The sequence below is a fragment of the Periplaneta americana genome, chromosome 5 (genome assembly GCF_040183065.1).
Source record: "Periplaneta americana isolate PAMFEO1 chromosome 5, P.americana_PAMFEO1_priV1, whole genome shotgun sequence".
Lineage (NCBI taxonomy): Eukaryota > Metazoa > Arthropoda > Insecta > Blattodea > Blattidae > Periplaneta > Periplaneta americana.
Window position 1 is genome coordinate 11,859,042 of NC_091121.1, and position 20,329 is coordinate 11,879,370.

The following is a 20,329-nucleotide window of genomic DNA, read 5'->3' on the forward strand; positions in this document are numbered from 1 at the left end:
ATGATTCCCAATAATTTCATCTACATATGGAGTTAATCTTCTCAAAAGGATATTCGACAAAATTTTGTACGACGTCAACAAAAGTGATATTCCTCGAAAGTTACTACAGTTAGTCTTGTCCCCCTTCTTAAATAGAAGAACAATAATATTCTGCCTAATTTGCTTATGTTGGATGAAGCACATTATTTTCCATTTAACAGGATTTGTCAAGAAGCAAAACTTCCGGTATTGATCAGACACCAGCCCTCAGTTGCTTCATGAAACTCCACTGCATAGCCCTAGAGTTACAGTGTGATGTGGTGTATTAGAATGGAATTATTATTGGTCCATACTTTTTTCGAGGATCCCCAGGGCAGAACCGTTACTGTTAAGTCAGAATGATATCTTCAAATCCTGAACACCTTCCTGGTATTTGAATTAAGAAGGATAGGACATCTTGACATATGGTTCCAGCAAGATGGGGCTACTGCCCATACAACCAATACCAGCATGAACAGATTGCGACAGCTGTTTCCGGGCCGACTCATTTTCGCTTTGGTACAATCCACTGGCCCTTCAGATCCTTGGACTTTAAAGTTCCAGATTTCCTCAAGGAGAAGGTCTATTCCACTCGCAAGGAGACAGTTGCAGAATTACAGGCTTCCATCCATTCCATGCGACATGCTGGCATGTGTGATAGATAGTTTGCTGAGTAGACTACAGACTTGTGGAGTGAATTTACCGGATGTAATTTAAAAAAAAAGCATTTGTTGGCATTAAAGTAAATGACAAAATGTGTATATTGCAAGTAAACTGCATTTCTAGGTATGCAAACATTCTTCTATAATTCATCGTTATTTTTGTGCCATACATTTTGCTCCACCCTGTATTTGTTACTGTTGCTCGAAGATATTTTAATTTTTCCACCTCTTGAAAGAATAAATTTCCAATGTTTATATTTTCATTTCGTACTATTACTATGTTCTAGTCACGAGACATAATCATATACTACTACTTTGTTTTTTTTTTTTCGGGATTTACTTCCAAATATAAATATGCTAAATATACATACACTATATTATTATACATAGGTTGGATAAAAAGTTATGGCAACACTGCTGTCACGTGATGATGGTGCGTTCGAGAACTGCCAGCTGTGTGGACATGAACAAGGACTGTTAGATGAGTTAATGCAGCCAGCGGCGACAGTACTCTGTCAATCTACTGCAGTGTGTAGAACGTTGACTTTCATAGGGATAGTGCAAGTGCCCTGAGACCACGTTTACAAAACTAGAGCAACGTTCCTGGATCAAAATTGAAGTGACACGAGGTCGTAGTGCACAAGAATGTTTTCAGGGACTGCGTGAAGCATGTGCTGATGCAGCGTTGCCATATCGCACAGTGGCACGATGGGTTAAAGCGTTCCGGAAAGGCAGGGATGCCGTTCAGGACAACCTCCATACAGGACGACCCCGCGTGGAGGACAACACAGTTCAACTCCTTGATTCCCTGTTGGATGCTGATCGTCGATAGACTGCGCGTGAGTTAGCAGTGGAAGTCGAAGTATGTCACAAAACTGTACTCCACATTCTGCAAGACATTCTGGGTTACCGCAAAATTACAGGGTGTTGGATACCCCATGAAATATCCGAGGTTTAATAATGGCACTGCTATGCAGTCGCACAGGCCTTGTTGGACTGGTACCAAAGAGAAGGTGATGACTTTCTTGGACGAATCTTCGCTATGGACGAAACCTGGGCTCGCTCATACGAATCAACCAAACTTGAAATGTCAAGCAAATGAATGGAAGCATCCAGGTTCTTCTCGTCCGAAGAAAGTGCGCCCTGCACAAAGTGCTGTGAAGGTGATGTTCATTGTGGTGTATGACATTGATGTGGTAATACTGCACCACGCTGTACCTCCAAGGCAGACGTCAAATGCGGACTACTACTGCAGGTTCCTGCAGCACCACCTTCGTCCAGCTCTCAGGAGAAAACGACGACACTTGGTGGTACAGAATCCCATCATTCTTCATGATAATGCAAGGAGTCCCACCGCTGCTGCTGTCCAGGACCTCTTGCGCCGCTGGCAATGGGAGATTTTGGAACATCCACCGTACTCACCCGATATGAGTCCATGCGATTACGATCTCTTCACCAAAGTGAAAGAACTACTGAGAGGGACCCGGTACAATACCAGAGATGAACTTATCCGTGCTATAGGGCGGTCAATACGGAACATCAACAAAGATGGACGCGCTGATGGTGTACGACGCCTTCCAAACATTTGGCAAAAGGTACGTAAATGTTGTATCCCTGTGAATAAAGCCACGTCAGAAATATCGAACTGTTGCCATTACTTTTTATCCAGCCCTAGTATATCGGCTTTACCATTATTGCAGCCCCTCTACTGACCCGAGTTCATAGACGCAGTCCTGTGTTAAAAAAAAGAAGGAAAATAGAGGATAGAAGTGCATGCACCACGTGTCTTACCGCCGGTGCACAGAAATGTGTAGAGAGGCACGGCGAGCACGCTGGCAGGCACAGCCATGTTGATGCGGGGGAAGAGGGCGCCGCTGTCGGTGTCCAGGGTGTTGCAGGAGACGATCCCCAGCAGCTCGCCGGTGTGCCGGAACAGAGGTCCGCCACTCGCGCCAGACTGGATGCAGCAAGTCGTCTGCAGGACGGCGGCGGGGTCTGAGACGTGGGCCACCACGCCACGTGTCACCGTGGGCAGCAGGTTGTCGTCTTCCGAGAAGAGTGGGAACCCCGCTGCGACCACCGGCTCCCCTGCGGGGTCAGCAAAACAACAATTATGTGACAACGCGTGCAGGGTCGCGAGTCGATAAATGCCTACAGACGTTCTTGGATGATGGATAAAGCTTCAATAATAATAATAATAATAATAATAATAATAATAATAATATGAGACCATGTCTGTGGTGTAGGGATCAACATGCTGGCCTCTTACGCAGAGGGCCCTGGTTCGAATGCCAGGAAATTCGGACCACAACATCGCTGAATATCACCGGCTTCATTCATCACCAAAATCAAATTCATAACAAATCAATAATACATCTACAGACGTCATCTAGTTCACAAAAATAGAACCAGTCTCAACAATAGTACACAGGCCTTCGGATTTCACCCAAAATATTAACTCACGATTTGGCCAGAGATATTAAAGCGAGTAATAATAATAATAATAATAATAATAATAATAATAATAATAATAATAATAATAATAATGTGAGATCACCTCTGTGGTGTAGAGATCAGCATGCTGGTCTCTTACGCAGAGGCCCTGGTTCGATTCCCGGTCGGGTTGAATTTCCTGGTTGAAGTTATTCAGGGTTTTCCCTCAACCGTAAGGCAAATGCCAGGAAATTCGGGCCACAACATCCCTGAATATCAACGGCTTCATTCATCACCAAAATCAAATTCATAACAAATCAATAATACATCTACAGACGCCATCTAGTTCACAAAAATAGAACCAGTCTCAACAATAGTACACAGGCCTTCGGATTTCACCTAAAATATTAACTCGCGATATGACCAGAAATGTTAAAGCAAGTATAAATAATAATAATAATAATAATAATAATAATAATAATAATAATAATATGTAAACTTCATCTTACGATGTTGGATGACGTATATACGTCCGGCAGGAAGTCGCAGGTTCGAATCCCGCTCGAGGTTGTGAAGTTTTTCTTTCATACTATGGCATGATTGTGACTATATAAGTATTTAAATATTCATTAATAACAATAGTAATGTGAGACCACCTCTGTGGTGTAGGGATCAGCATGCTGGTCTCTTACGCAGAGGGCCCTGGTTCGATTCCCGGTCGGGTTGGATTTTCTGGTTGAAGTTATTCAGAGTTTTCCCTCAACCGTAAGGAAAATGCCAGAAAATTCGGGCCAAAACATCCCTGAATATCAACGGCTTCATTCATCACCAAAATCAAATTCATAATAAATCAATAATACATCTACAGACGCCATCTAGTTCACAAAAATAGAACCAGTCTCAACAATAGTACAGAGGCCTTCGGATGTCATCTAAAATATTAGCTCGCGATATGGCCAGAGATGTTAAAGCGAGTAATAATAATAATATGAGACCACCTCTGTGGTGTAGGAATCAGCATGCTGGTCTCTTACGCAGAGGGCCCTGGTTCGACTCCCGGTTGGGTTGAATTTCCTGGTTGACGTTTTTCAGGGTTTTCCTTCAACCGAAAGGCAAATGCTAGGAAATTCAGGCCACAACATCCCTGAATATCACCGGCTTCATTCACCACCAAAATCAAATTCATAACAAATCAATAATATATCTACAGACGCCATCTAGTTCACAACAATAGAACCAATCTCAACAATAGTACACAGGCCTTCGGATTTCACCCAAAAGATTAACTCGCGATATGACCAGAGATGTTAATGCGAGCATAAATAACAGCCAAAAGAAGTAAAAAATGAAATTAATAATAATAATAATAATAATAATAATAATAATAATAATATGTATGTGTGTATCCAATCCTACCCACTTCACTTGCGTGATTCGGGTTTCGCATATTGTGGATAGATGGCAGGATTGTGACCCATTTTTCAAGTTGCACACCACTTAGGCGGGCCACGCTGTGCATGATGTGGCATCTGTGGAGAGTTATGTCGTGTACTAGGATGAGTGTATGTGTAGTGTAAGTGTTCGTGTGAGTGTAGCGTAGAGAATGGGTGAGGTTGATGATGAAGATGAGGAAGGGAGAGGGGGAAACCTGGTGCCGGCACGTAGCCTACTCCTGTCGAAAAGCACTAAGGGAGCCGCCTGGCTTAACGTCCCCGTCCGACGGATGAATCACTATCAACAGTGACATATACCTTCTCTTCATATGCACTGCGTGGAGAGATTTGGGATTTAACCCAGACATATTGGTGCACAATCTAGTGATTGGAAATTGTGCACTGCCACTTCTCTTAGTCCAGAGGTAGAAATTTTGCACGAAAATCTCTGAATCGAGCCCGGGCCAGCTGGTGTGGAAGCAGACGCGATCCCACGGACTGCGTAAAAAATGTTACCGGTATCAAAGTATTTCGATTACCTTTTTTCTTACACCACCATGTAGGCTTAAATGGTTATTTACTAAGAAATTATTTTTTTGAACTGACATAGTGAGAACATAAAGTACATAGTCTGTCATTTATTTCTTGAGAAGGACATCCTTTAAGTGACTACCACTGAGATGGAAATGTGTTTCGACATACATCCACAGTGTCAGTAAAGTCTTCATATTCATCCACACGATTTAAAATCTCCCACAAAACACCCTATTCAGTTCAGAATATCGCGATGTTTTAATTGTTGTACCACCTGAACGTTTTTATTTTATGCCTCCCGAAACGGATATCTCTGTATAATTTTTTATCCAATGGTGGGTACTTGACTTTGAGTTATTCACACAAGCGTCCTTACCTAGGACAGACGCGCCGAGTCTGTAATCCTTTTTTTTTTTTTTGACGTAAAACTACTTCTCTTCACCGGGAACTGACCATCACTTGAAAATGTAACCTTCTCTTGTTCGCCTTGTCTTCCCCTTGTCCTCCTTCTATTGTCATTATTCTCCCTGTTTTCTCCTTGTTCTCTTTGCATTCCCTTGTTCTCCTTGTATCCTCTCATTTCCCTTGTATTCACTTTTTATTCACTTCTTCTTCTTGCATTTCCTTTGTTATCCTCGTCTTCCTCTCGTTTCCCTTGTCTTCCCCTTATTCTCTTTGTCTTCTCATTATTTCTCTTGTCTTCCCTTGTTCTCTTTGTATTCATCGTGTTCTCCTTGTATTCCCTTTGTTCTTCATGTTTTCCTCTTGTTTTTCTTGTACTCCTCTTGTTCGCCTTGTCTTCCCCTTATTCTCATCGTCTCCCCCTTCTTTTCTTTGTCTTCTCCTTATTTTTCTTGTCTTTCCTTTGTTCCACTTGTATTCCCCCTATTCTCCTTGTCTTCCCATTCTTCTCTTTGTCTTCCCCTTATTTTCTTCTTCTTACCCTTCTTCTCATTGTCTTTCCTTTGTTCCACATGTCTTACCCTTGTTGTCCTTGTCTTCTCCTTGCTCTCCTTGTCTATTCCTTGTTATCCTTGTATTCTCATTGCCCTCTTGTTCCACTTTTTCTCTTTGCATTCCCTTCTTTTTTCTTGTATTCCCCTTGCTACGCACCTCTCGACAGGTGATGGCATCCACACGTATGTACTTCTAAGGCCAGATGTCTTTCAGTTTCCGAAGTAATTCAAGTAAATATCGAATCTTTTGTCTGATGAATTGTTTAGATGAACATAATAAACTTTTATTATATAAATATTAATTATTTTATAAAAAAAAATCGTTTTGCTGCATCTTTGTTACGGGTAAGTTTACGCATTTGTTTCCTTTGTATAAATACGCTTTAAGAAGAGAGTAATATAAGAAGAAGAAAACAGCATATCAGACGAAAAACATGGTCCTGAACTAGTTCAACAGACTAGAGATTTTTTTCAAATAACAACACGTAAGGACTCGACGACTCTTAAGGGCTGTTTCGCCATAATGCGAAATAAAGCGCTACCAATGCAAGCAATCCTTTTGAGAGTAATAGCGTTGGTTCTTAATGAGGACTGTTCATATCGTCTTGTTTCAGCTTGCTGTGATGATGCACCGGAATTCCAATATAGAGCGCTGCCATCCACGGAAAAACAAACCCAATTGGCCACCCCAAGTTGTGCTGCAGTTGGAATGAGGGCGACATTCTGCGCCGATCGTGACTCTATTAAACGCGACCTCGACGCCATCTCACAGCTTGCGGGATGTCACGACGCCACCATATTGTATTTTGGCGCCATGTTTATTATCAAAGCCTTCAATGCATCACAATAGAGGTTTAAAGCATAATTTTATTTTGACAAATGGGAATTTTAATAGTTTCTTTTCGTGTAGGCTATTCTTGGGGATTCTTTTCAACATTTCACAGAAATGTTCTATTTTTAGACTATAAGAAGTACTCTTTGCTTAAAAAAATACTTTGTAAAATTTCACTGCTAATTATACAGGGGAAAAGACGCATCAGAGAGTTACTAAGACGGCTGTAGAGAGTCACTTGTTACTATCCAAGCTAACTAGAAGAAACCAACGTCTTCTTCTTCTTCTGCTCCTCTTCCCCCTCTACCTATAATCCGGATCAGCTTACTTAATACCTTAAGGGTGAAACCTAACCATTTTCCCCCTGTTACTACATATGCTAGTGGATTATAGTGATTTTCTAGCTCTTACGTTGCATTTTCTTTTACCAACTTCGTTTCGAATTTCGGGTACTGACAAATACTACAAATAGTAGTTATTTTCTAGCTGTTATGTTGGCAGGAATAATTTCGGTTTGCAGTATAGGAAACTGATGAAAATGCAAGTAAGGAAATACATTTTTTGGTTAGGTCTCATGAATCGTAAACTCTTTAGTCAACGCAATAAATTTCATGTCAGACAATATTAATATGCGTTACAAGAGCGGTATGTTGAAGTTTTCATGTTCGAGGAAAAGTTTGAAAAAGCGAAACGTAGTTGAGCTTTTTTAATTTCCGAGAATTGAAAGAAAACATACCGCTCATGTATCGTACATTATTTTGTGCGAAGATCGTTTATTACATACCTGAAAGAGGAATTTCTAATTAGTTGCAATGAAATCTCCATCTTGGTTTCTGTTCGATGACGGCAAATTTGCAAAAGAAAAATATCTATATTCAACATTGTTGCTTTAAAATGTTTTCTGTGTTTACTATAATCCAGCAGGCCGTGATATACGTCTGTCTTTTTTTCCCCCAGTCTATAAATGCGAACTTAAAACAAACGGCTTCCTTAATGTTACATGCATCACGAATGCAGTAACTTTAGTGGAGTTGTAGAGTTTACTTAATTTTTGCAAATATTTAAAAACAATAATTAACAGTGCAATTTAGGTGAAATTACAGTGGTAAGTTTCCAATTTATAATTACTACTATACTGAACATCTCTAAAAATAATATGTTAAAAGCCTAAAGCAGTAAAATCAATATGTCACTTAAGCGGTAAGAAGAGGGAAATAGTTATGTGTGTTAGGTTGGTAATACTGAATGTGGAATTTTAGACTTACCGCGGATTGGTTTTGTGCGGAAACCAAGCAAATACGCACGATCTCGCACAATAGTAATATACGTTACAAGAGCGGTATGTTGACGTTTTCATGTTCGAGGAAAAGATTGAAAAAGCGAAACGTAATTGAGCTTTTTTAATTTCCGAGAACATGAAAACAAACATACCGCTCGTGTATCGTACATTATTTTGTGCGAAGATCGTTTATTACATACTTGAAAGACGAATTTCTAATTAGTTGCAATGAAATCTCCATCTTGGTTTCTGTTTAATGACGGCAACTTCGGAAAACCAAAATATCTTTCTTCAACATTGTTGCTATAAAATGTTTTCTGTGTTTACTATACTCCAGCAGGCCGTGATATACGTCTGTCTTTTTTTTTCCCCAGTCTATAAATGCGAACTTAAAACAAACGGTAAGGTTATGTAGGCCTAATGATTTATGTTTCATTTTAATATTTTAACAATATTATTTATATAACATATTGCAGTAATAACATCGGCATCTGGAATCTTGTTGATTTTTTCACGGCTTCCTTAATGTTACTTGTATCAGGAATGCAATAAGTTTCGTGGAGCTGTTGACTTTACTTAATTTTTGCAAATATTTAAAAACAATAATTAACATTGCAATTTAAGTGAAATTGCAGTGGTAAGTTTCCAATTTATAATTATTACTATGTTAAACGTCTCTAAAAATAATATGTTAAAAGCCTAAAGCAGTAAAATGAATGTCGCGCTTAAGCGGTAAGAAGAGGGAAATTGTTATGTATGTTACGTTGGGAATACTGAATGTGGTATTTCACACTTACAGCGTATTGGTTCTGTGCGGAAAACAAGCAAATACGCACAATCTCGCACAAAATACATTTTAATATTAGATCATACTAGTCCTAATGATTAACATAATATGCTAGCAGTCCAGGAGGAAAACGTATTATTTCATAAATTATTGAATCATTTAGAAAACACCGCAACATAAAGATGAGACGTGGTAAATAATAAGCAAAACATTGTTATTGTTAATAATAATAATATATTATTATTAGTGTTATTATTATTATTACTATTTCAGTACTTAGCATTGTGATTTTACCCTCTTTGGTGATATCTGGTATTAGTTGGCAACACTGAAAAGACGGCCAAATTAGACTTTTAGGATCCACACTTAAGTGATCCTCACTATAGTGCAGTGATTGACAGATTCCTGTATTGCGTGTATGCACTGGGTACGACTCAAACGACGTGCATATTTTTAATGTATGCGAAATAGGTTCTCAACCAAAGCGGTGACGATGGGTTAAGGATTAGAAAGTTGCTTCGATAGCACAAACAAAGTGAAATAAATGACGTATATTAAAGGAACTTTAATAGTTTAGGGGAGACTGTTGTACCTTTAAAACACTTTTCACGTTTCATTTTTTTTTTTTAATTTTGGGAAATGAAATTTTTTAAATAAAAAAATGTTTGAAATAATTATTGAAGATTTGTTTACAACTTCCTGTATGTATTTTCCTGTTTTACAGCTCTATTAAGGATGGAAAAAATAAAATGAAGGAATATGTAATGTGTTCAAAGGTACAACAGGTTCGTGTACCTTGGAACATACCCTCTTGTAAGTTGGAACACATGTGATATAGGTGGGAATATAGCTGTAAAAACTGACAATCATATTTAAAATGCATTTGCCATCATAAACCAGAGCAGGCTTCTCTGATTGAGATTTTATTTCCTGGAGGAGCAATAACCGCTTCAACAGCTTTCTTCAAGGCATCCGGATCAATTGGGGGCCTCTTAACTCCAGACTTACTTCGTGACATGATTTCAAAATAAAAGAAAAACAAAAACCGATAGTATCATGTACTTTGGAACATGTTCCATGGTACAAGATGTTTTGTGTTCAAAGGTACAAGAGGGTGCACGTTTAAACAAATATGGCTCCCAAAACTAGAGATTCGAATAAATTATGGAAATTAAAGTATGTTATTACTCACCAGATGATAGGGGACACACTGTACTTGATGGATAGTAACAAATACAATCTTGTTTTGTGTTAGAAAACATATATCAATGAACGAAATGTTTACTTTTGGTACTAAAAGAAGAACTGTCCACAGAACTCACACTTTGCAATAAATCAAACCGAAACTACGATCAGAGCTACTTAGCGGCTTTCTCTACAGTCTACTTCAGTTTGAGTCCTCTAGGTAGCAGCAAAAATTAAAAAAAAAAAAAAAAAAACAAACAAAAAATGTTTGAAGGTACACTATGCTAAAGGTACAACAGTCTCCCCTAAACAATGAAATTATTTATACTGTCGACATTTTTCTTCAATTTTAAAATATAGACCTACCTCAACTGGACCTAAAATGTCAGTAGAACTAAAGAGAATTTAGTGGCGAACTGTTTTCAGAACATGGGAGGGGTGATAGCAGGAGGAATAAGAATAAAGTGCTTAAGATTTGCTGAAAATATGGCGTTGTTAGCAGAGAAGAAACGATAATAAGAGATATGTACTGGAGCTAAATGACAGCTGTGAGCAATATGGAATGAAGATAAATACAAACAGGACGAAAACCATGGTTATCAAAAGAAAAATAAAGAAAGTAAACGTGCGAATACTAAATGAGGCAGTAGAGCAAGTGCACAGCTTCAAATACTTGGGGTGTACTATAAGCAGTAACATGAGCTGCTGCCAGGAAGTCAAAAGAAGGATAGCAATGGCAAAGAAAGAGTTTAATCGAAAAAGGAGCATCTTCTGCAGATTTCTGGAAAAAAAGACTAAGGCTGGTATTCATAGTCGACACTTTATATCACCACTTTGCAAAGAGACACTTTTGACGAAAGTGGCTCTTTCATATTAGTGGTATTCATAGACGATTTAAGAAGTGCACTTTAAAAAGTGTTACTTTACGCCAGCAAAGTGTAGAGCTACAATTTGGTTGCTAACAGAAGTCCCACAATGCCTTTCAAAACAAGTGAACAAACAATAACAAATTAATGTGTAACGCACAGATTATAATGCTTGTGATTTGAGTTGGGAGTCTAATTTATCGCACGAGAAAGAAAATATATATTTATAAAGTTGTTTTATTTCAGTTTCTAGTTTTCGCACCCGATAGTTTAGATTATTTCAGTCAGTTCAGATATATAATATTTTATTAAATAGGTAGTGATACTGCTGGTGAAATTAGGTTAGGTTTTGTACAGTACAGTACATAGCTGATCCATTGATTTATATAGTTAGATTAGGTTTGTACCTATCTTTTTCATTGATTTCTATCGTTAAGTTAGGTTTTGTATGTATCAGTTCCACTGATTTATATAGTTAGGTTAGATTTTGTACATATCTTCTATTGGTTTATGTAGTTAAAGTTGGGCTGAGTAGGTTAAGTTTTGTGTGTATATGTATATATATAATTTATATCGTTAGGTTAGTTTTTATACGTACCTGCTTCATTGATATATCGTTTTATTCCCTTTATTTTCATTTTTGTCTTTTTCGTGAATAGTGAATAGAAGTCAAAAGAATTAAATAAACACATTAGGCCTATTATTATTATTATTATTATTATTATTATTATTATTATTATTATTATTATCTCTCTCTTGTTTCCATTATTGGCTGCTTTTCAGGAATATTTTTAATTCCAAATTTTTCTACAATGCAAAACAAAATAGGCCTAATGGTATGAGTTCTCTTTTCATGGTGAGGTTATGACTGCACATGAACTACAGACAGTATCTCAGCAAAAGCAGCCATATCAGATGTATTGCTTACCGGCATGAAAATATATATTATCAAAATAATGATTATATGAACATCAAGATAAACCTTATCTCAAAATATAGGTGGTCAACGAAAATCAAACTCGGAATCTGCTTAGAAGGCAGGCACGTGAGGTCTCTCAATGCTAATTTAAGATAGTTACGCCTACATTAGATTGAAGTTAGTTTAATATTATTTAAGTTAAAAAAAATCGTCTCAGTAATAAAAAATAGGTTATATAGGAATATCTACCTACATATCACTTCATCGAATTGAGGTCATAAATATGTGAATGTTACTACAGAAATGGCGGCCGGGTAGCTCAGTTGGTAGAGCAGCTGGCTACGGACTGGAAGGTCCGGGGTTCGATCACAGGTGGTGATAGGATTTTTTCTTGTTGCCAAAGTTTCAGAACGGCCCCGAGGTTCACTCAGCCTCCTATAAAATTGAGTACCGGGTCCTTCCCGGGGGTAAAAGGCGGTCAGAGCGTGGTGCCGACCACACCACCTCATTCTAGTGCCGAGGTCATGGAAAGCATGGGGCTCTACCTCCATGCCCCCCAAGTGCCTTCATGGCATGTTACGGGGATACCTTTACCTTTTTTACTACAGAAATACATGAACTATAATATTACAGATATTAATGTATGGTACATATCTGTAGCACAGAATTTTAATGCAGTCAATAACTGTATTATTGGAGTCACTGGCAAACCTCTGTTATTCGTTTTTGTCAACAGGTTATCGAAAAGATTAGCAATCTCAATAACAGTTTTTTTTATCAAATCGGAACCATTTTTTTTTTTTAATTCTATATCATTATAAAATTCTGCGGGATTGTCTTTAAGTTATCCCTAATGTAGCGCTTTTGTACATTGTCCACATTGTGCCATCTCTTTCGCACGTTCTAATAAATAATTCGACAACCTCCAAGACGTCCGCTATTTTTCTACAAAGTGACACTTTCGGCTCAAAGTGTGGTCGGAAGTACACTTTCATTCAGTGTTCCTTTGCACCAAAGTGTCGACTGTGCAACGGAAAAGTGATACTTTGCGTCTTCTAAAGGACACTTTAATCGAAAGTGTCGACTATGAATACCAGCCGAAGGACGAGACTAGTAAAATGCTTTGGAGTGTGGCATTCTATGAGGCAGAAGTGAAGAGAAGCGAATAGAAGCATTTGAAATGTGAAGATGGAGAAGAATGGAGCGTGTGAAATGGGCAAACAGAATAAAAAATGAAGCTGTGTTGAAAAGATGTGTGAAGAAAGAACGATGCTGAAACTGATCAGGAAGAGGAAAAGAAATTGGTTGGGTCACTGGCTGAGAAGAAACTGACGGATGCACTGGAATGAATGGTGAACGGGAGAAAAGTTCGGAGCAGAAGAGGTTACCAGATGATAGACAACATTAAGATCTACAGATCGTATGCGGAGATTAAGAGGAAGGCGCAAAGTAGGAAAGTTTGGAGAATGCTGGGTTTGCAGTGAAAGATCTCGCCTTGGGCAGAGCACAATGAATGAATTCTTTATAGCTATATTACAAGTAAGTAAGTAAGTATATTACAAGTAGGCCTACTGTATAATTTTATTGTAAGATCTATGTAAATAAATATAACTAGTGGCTTGTGCAGCAAATGCTGCAAACTAAGTTCATTAGACGTTCAAATAAACATTTTTCAGATTTATTTTCAATGAAGAATACCAGACATCTTGAAAGTTATTTGCTTCCATAACAATGAAAGATACTCTCTCTCGAGCCACTACTGAAGAGAACCACGCATATAAATATCTACACCACACCGCCATTGAATATATGAAAAAGACCCAACCCCACTTGATTAATAATTATAAAAATATTTGATTTTTAATAATATTATTAGCTTACGTAAGTTTTATAGCTTTCAGTAACATATACTATATATATACTATATAGCCGCCACACAGTAAAATATAGAAATCAAAATCTAATTTGTTATTCCCTACATCTACTTATATAACCCCAAAACGTTTCACTTTCATATCATCAATATGGCATTAATATGTACAATTAATGAAAAATAGTCACATCATGGCATTAACTACAATAATATTTCATTTCTAATGGTAATAATATCATCAAACCACTTCAAGTTTTGTAGTTTTTAATATCCAATACACAGCCGTATCCAGAAAATTACACACCACAGAATCGAACCTGTAAATTATTTTTAATAAAGTTTTTAATAACCAATTTAATTTGAGCTCTAAATATGTCAGCATTTTTGCAGATCATGGCCTTCGTATAATATTGTTTACTGTAGTATGTGTTTTGTTTTATTCTGAAATGCAACACGGCCGACTTGATGCTCGCTTCGTTAATACGAAGGGAACATCAAGTCGGCCGTGAATGCAATTAGCTGGTTCTCAAAACTGACGACAGATGGATTTTGGAAAATAGGAAAATTATGTTTAAAAATTGACATTTCACTGAAAACTACTATTTTTCCGAAAACCCTTAAGTTCCAAGCTTCAAAATGAGGGGTCATTTATTAAAATCCGTCCAACCGTTTTCCCGTAATATCCATTACCAGTTCAAATTATATATATATAGATTTTTTTCTAGCAATAAATTCAAATTCGAATTGGATGAAGAGAAGATAATTTACTTATTTCCGTGTGGAGTGTTGACTACCCCACAGGTGCCGGTTCTTTGCATATTACTACACCACACTACATAAAAGTGACTCTTAAGTTGAACCAGACTGGTGTGCTTTCTGTTTGCGTTCACGGTCGGGTCTTTGTGTCCACAAGCTGGAGGTTGGCTACCTGTTCTCTCGCGGCACACTTACTAAATATAGATGGCGGTCATTAATTCACGTGCGCCGGCTCCTTGACAGAAATATTTATTTTCATGTCTAATTATTCAACCGGTTTCCACCGAGTAGCTACGCCATACATCATTTCTCTTTCATACGCTATTCTATTTTTACAATAATCACCTTACTTGTGAAACAAGTGATGGTGTTTGGAGGTTAAGTGAAGGACATGTGATTACTGCATCTTGTCATCTCGCAAACGTATGTGAGAACAAAACAGATGACCTCGGGCTATGTACGTATGCATGTATACGAGCGTTAAAATGAAGAACAAATCTAAAGCAATCGGTGGCGAAGCTGAAGTGTAAATACTGGGCAGACTGAAAAAATCTGCTTATCTTGTATCTTTTCATAGAGCAGATGATTCTTAGCTTTTCTATAAAAATTTTTTGTGATACAGACCCCACAATAAGATGGTGTCCACTCATTTTCACCCCCGAACAGAATGCAGGTAAAATAATATAACTTTTTTGTCTCAGAGCACCCTGTTAGCCAAGAATATTTATTATATCATCACAATTGTAAATTTCTATTTTGTCTTCCTCCCACCCGCTATTTTAATATGCAAATGTGCCGTTGATCTCCCACCTTTGTAAACACATTTTGTTTCATACGTCCAACTGGAAAACGATTTCTCTTTTAATTATAGCCTACAAATAATGACCTCAGTGTGCTCTTAGTATGAGCCATTTAACAGAAAATTAATATGTAACACACACTCGCATGGACTTTTGATTAAATTAACACTCAACAACGCATCGCATTCACAGAACATCAATATAGCGCAACGTATTATTGTTGAGACTCGTATCGAGATATAGCGAATCGATATCTCCTCCCGCCCCCCCCTCAAGCGTGCGAGTCAAGGTCGTAGCCTTGAATTTAGAGGCTTCTGCCACAAGCCTCGCACTGAACTCTTCATCCTGGAATGACTGCCAACAATGAACTTCAGGCTATTGATCTATGAAATTTATAAATTTTACATTATCACATCAATTACTCTGAAACTTTTACTACATAGCCTATTTCTTACAAAGTGGACATGTAGTACACAAATTTTCACTTTGAAATTCCAATTAGTTTACTTGCCAGTGTATCCCTGATACAGCGCATATTTTTTAAGAACATTTATTATTATTATTACATTATAACATATAAAAATCATCAAAAAGAAATCTTTGGGCTTAAAAATATACCTATACGAATGATTTTTCAAAATTGATTAAATTCTAACTGTTATGAAAAGAGACCCACGCTTTTCCAACGATGAGTGACGGCTCGAAACTATAGTTCTTTTGCCGCCCTAGGCGTTATTAAAAAATCGCCGCGGCCTCATACTTAACATGCCGGCATCATACAATAACGTGCGGTGTGCTTTTAAAACATAATTTTGCCGACTAAAGGCTGGTTCACAATAAACCGGGAACGAGAACGAGAACGAGAACGGAAATGATGTTAAAATATTTGGTTTTGAATGTGACCATTCACAATAGTTAATTGTGAATGCTCCCATTTAACCACTTTTATTTTAACATTATTTCCGTTTTCGTTCTCGTTGTCGTTTCCGTTCCCGGTTTATTGTGAACCAGACTTTAATTGTTGCTCTATAGGTTTCTCTCTAAGCGTCACGTCATGCAATTTTGTTAAATGGCTATTATTATTATTATTATTATTATTATTATTATTATTATTATTATTATTGAACTATAAAAATTGGAGATTTATCCTTCGAAGAGGTGGAAAAATTCAAATATCTTGGAGCAACAGTAACAAATATAAATGACACTCGGGAGGAAATTAAACGCAGAATAAATATGGGAAATGCCTGTTATTATTCGGTCGAGAAGCTTTTGTCATCCAGTCTGCTGTCAAAAAATCTGAAATTCAGGATTTATAAAACAGTTATATTACCGGTTGTTCTTTATGGTTGTGAAACTTGGACTCTCACTTTGAGAGAGGAACAGAGATTGAGGGTTTTTGAGAATAAGGTTCTTAGGAAAATATTTGGGGCTAAGAGGGATGAAGTTACAGGAGAATGGAGAAAGTTACACAACACAGAACTGCACGCTTTGCATCCTTCACCTGACATAATTAGGAACATTAAATCCAGACGTTTGAGACGGGCAGGGCATGTAGCATGTATGGGCGAATCCAGAAATGCATATAGAGTGTTAGTTGGGAGGCCAGAGGGGAAAAGACCTTTGGGGAGGCCGAGACGTAGATGGGAGGATAATATTAAAATGGATTTGAGGGAGGTGGGATATGATGGTAGAGACTGGATTAATCTTGCTCAGGATAGGGACCAATGGCGGGCTTATGTGAGGGCGGCAATGAACCTCCGGGTTCCTTAAAAGCCAGTAAGTAAGTAAGCATTATTATTATTATTATTATTATTATTATTATTATTATTGTTTCATATACGAGTACGTTGAGATTCTTAACTCTTAATAATAATTTTTAATCACATACCTTAATGTTCGTCTCAGTACAAGACATTGCAACCTCGGTTTTAGTCCACATGGATTAGACAAGTAGGTGTCATTTTATAATGGAAGCAGCTTATTGGTTGCAACATTGAAATTGAGGTGAGTGATTGGAGCGGTGACACAAGAAATTGAAAACAATAATACAGTTAAATTTCAAAGACCTGCCGAATGTTATGCATGAGACCGCGGCGATCATATTATTAAAAATACCCTCTGTGTGCCATAGGAAACAAACTACTACACGATGATGATTATGATTAGTGATGGAAGAAATAAATTAAATACCGATATATTGATATTGCAATATATTGCAAACCTAATTTCGATAAACGATATATATCGCAGAAAATATATCAATATATCGAACGATTATCGATATATCGCTATTCCATAAGTAAATTGCATTTTCAGGCGTACATTTACTGTATTACAATAAAATTACTTCAATTTTAATATTCCTTTTTACCATTGAAATTAACATCATAAGTCAAAAGCATAAATGTAAAATTGTAACAATAAACAATACATTTTCAATACCATATGATGTAGGTCCTAACCTAAATAAAAATTATGGTGGAGCCAAGGTAGCTTAAATAATATAGTGGGAAAGAGTTAAGTGAACTCTATACGGTTGAATATTTGATATTGGAACACGATTCAATTATTCTAATTTTATATAGGATTCAATCCAGGACACAGACATAATGCTCTTTTCTACCTTAACAACGTAATCATTTTTTATTATAAGTAAACAGAACTTGTAATTGTTTTTAAATGTAAGTAAACCGTACTTGGAATGTTACAAGTTATAACAAACTTCACAGTTGGTTTGATATAATCCTTCTATAGTAAGTTCCCATTGCAAGGTATTGTTACACTCCAACATTCCAAACAACAATGGTGATGATTATAGAGATAGAATTTTTATGCACTAAAAGATATAAGAAAACGGAATGTCAGCACTAGGTTGTGCATAGAAATCATAAACATAAACAAATGTCACATCGGTATTAGGTATTAAATTTTTGTTTCTCTTTCCATTTCAGAATATAGAAATAAAAGTTTTGATACCCGTTTTGAGGTCAGACGGTTCCCCTTCAGGGTGGGAGTTGCTCCTGCCTTGGAGAACATTAATAACAATATTAAAACAATTGTAGATAAATCTCCCATCTGTCTCACGTTCCCACACGCTGCATTTTGAATTTGGTGCTGCATATTAAACACTATGAATTCGAATTCCAGTCCAGCCAATTAGAACAAGGTATTGAGTGAGGTTGCACAATTATGTAACTGTCCACCTTCAGTAGCGCCATCTCTCGGGAATTATCGGAGTTTTCTAGTGTGGATTTTATTGTTGTTGATAATGATAATAATTCCACAAAAAATCGATAAATTTATCAGAAAACCGATATATTATACAATATATTGAATCAAAATTTCGATATCAATATATCGCTATATCGAAACGAAAATATCGGTATTTCGTAAAAACCAATATATCGTTCCCATCTCTAATTATGATGATAAATTACAAAAGGTTCCGGAAAGTTCTTCAGCTGACATATCCGAAAAAAAAAAACACCAGATCTACATCGTCTTCTTTCTTGTCTCGTCCTAGTTTCTTATTTGACAGAAGTGATAACAATGTCAAATGTCCTTACCTTTGACTGCTTCTGTTCTTGACAGCACTGCTGAACCGAACGTCTTTCCAGGTCCAGCTTTCAGGACGGCGACGTCATAGGCTCGGCCTTCTCTGCTGCGAAACAGTAGACGTGCGAGAAAGCGGCGGTCCTTCCAGTATATGAGAACTTCGTCATTCCGCGCCTTAAAGAAGCAAACCAACACACATGGCCTGAAGAAACATTGTTACGTTATTCACTTATTATGATATGATAAAAAACTAACGAGTCCTTGACAGCGAAAATCAGTTTATTTAGATTCCGGTATATTTTCCTACTGCTTTTAACGAGGTCCGTTTGTTCAGAACTTAGAGGTCGAACTAGTCTGTTTATTCGTTTTTTTTTTTTTGCAATGTTATTTTAATATAACGAATGCTGATAGTTTTCCGGTAATTTAATTGAGCTTAACGAATGTTTGTTGCCATGATAATTATTATTTCGATTTTGGAGGTCGAAACGTAATTATCTAATAACAACAAACATGAGTTTAAAAAGCTAAATTAGATCACTTGAGGATAACTATTATCACCAATAATTGTATTCGGCAAGATAATTCCAATGCTAACAACTGTAATTCTGAACAATTAAACATTCGAGGTTATAATAAAAAGATCAGAAAACAGTTGAATCGAGGCAGAGATGATAGGAATAAAAGACTCCTTGGAATAAAAAAACTGAACACTTTATTTTGAACAGTTTTATCATTGCTTATCTATAATTTTGAACATGTTTATTTTTACTTACAATAATACTAATTAATTGTGCAATTATTGCAATTAATTATTGTAGCATGTTGAGACTTCGAGTCTGACGTAATCATTCTATTGTTGATACGTCGAAGCAGAGCCGAGATAAATAAAACAAAATGAACGTAGGAGGGGGGGGGAGAACTATTCCTTATTATATAATTTTGAGCAGCAGTGTATTTCAATTGTCATTTGCCAGTCTAGCATCAATGTGCTCGTCCATTGGATGAAAAACATTCGCGTGTGTTTATCGCAGTAATTTATACTGGATGTTGATGAACAACGCAATATTTTCACTGTGAGTAGAGAGATTTTGGAGGGTAGTTTCATATAGAAAACCCATGGTCACCGACGTAAAATATCTATGGTAGGTGACATTAAGTAATCACAATTTAGTACTCATAAATCAATAGTAAAGCGAAATAGTTACAATTTCATTAGAATGACTTCACGCCTTCTTAATGGTCAAGTCATCAACAGCATTTTCATAATTTAGCGTTATCAAAATTTACAGACTAACCACATGATTGCACGCCACTGCATTTGTATTGTAATCGGAACTCATTTGTTAACAACGGTTGCGATTCCTATTGTTGCTTGTTATCTATAGTTGCATATAATTTCAAATGGTAGAAACCAGTGGAGTGCATATAACATGGGAAT

At 37.0% G+C, this 20,329-nt stretch overlaps 1 protein-coding gene across 5 annotated transcripts in view; it reads right to left on the reverse strand.

The window, feature by feature from the left end:
* Positions 1 to 20,329, reverse strand: part of LOC138699470 (peroxisomal leader peptide-processing protease) — a 525,434-nt gene that overhangs the window by 12,629 nt on the left and 492,476 nt on the right. For all 5 annotated transcript variants that reach the window (XR_011332018.1, XM_069825374.1, XM_069825376.1 and 2 more), the window contains 2 exons: positions 18,903 to 19,065; positions 2,472 to 2,768 (listed from right to left, as the gene is read on the reverse strand). Coding sequence is in view for 4 of the 5 variants with exons in the window: in XM_069825374.1 (XP_069681475.1) it covers positions 2,472 to 2,768; positions 18,903 to 19,065 (460 nt within the window). In the remaining variant the exon portion in view is untranslated. The remainder of the gene's footprint in view (positions 1 to 2,471; positions 2,769 to 18,902; positions 19,066 to 20,329) is intronic.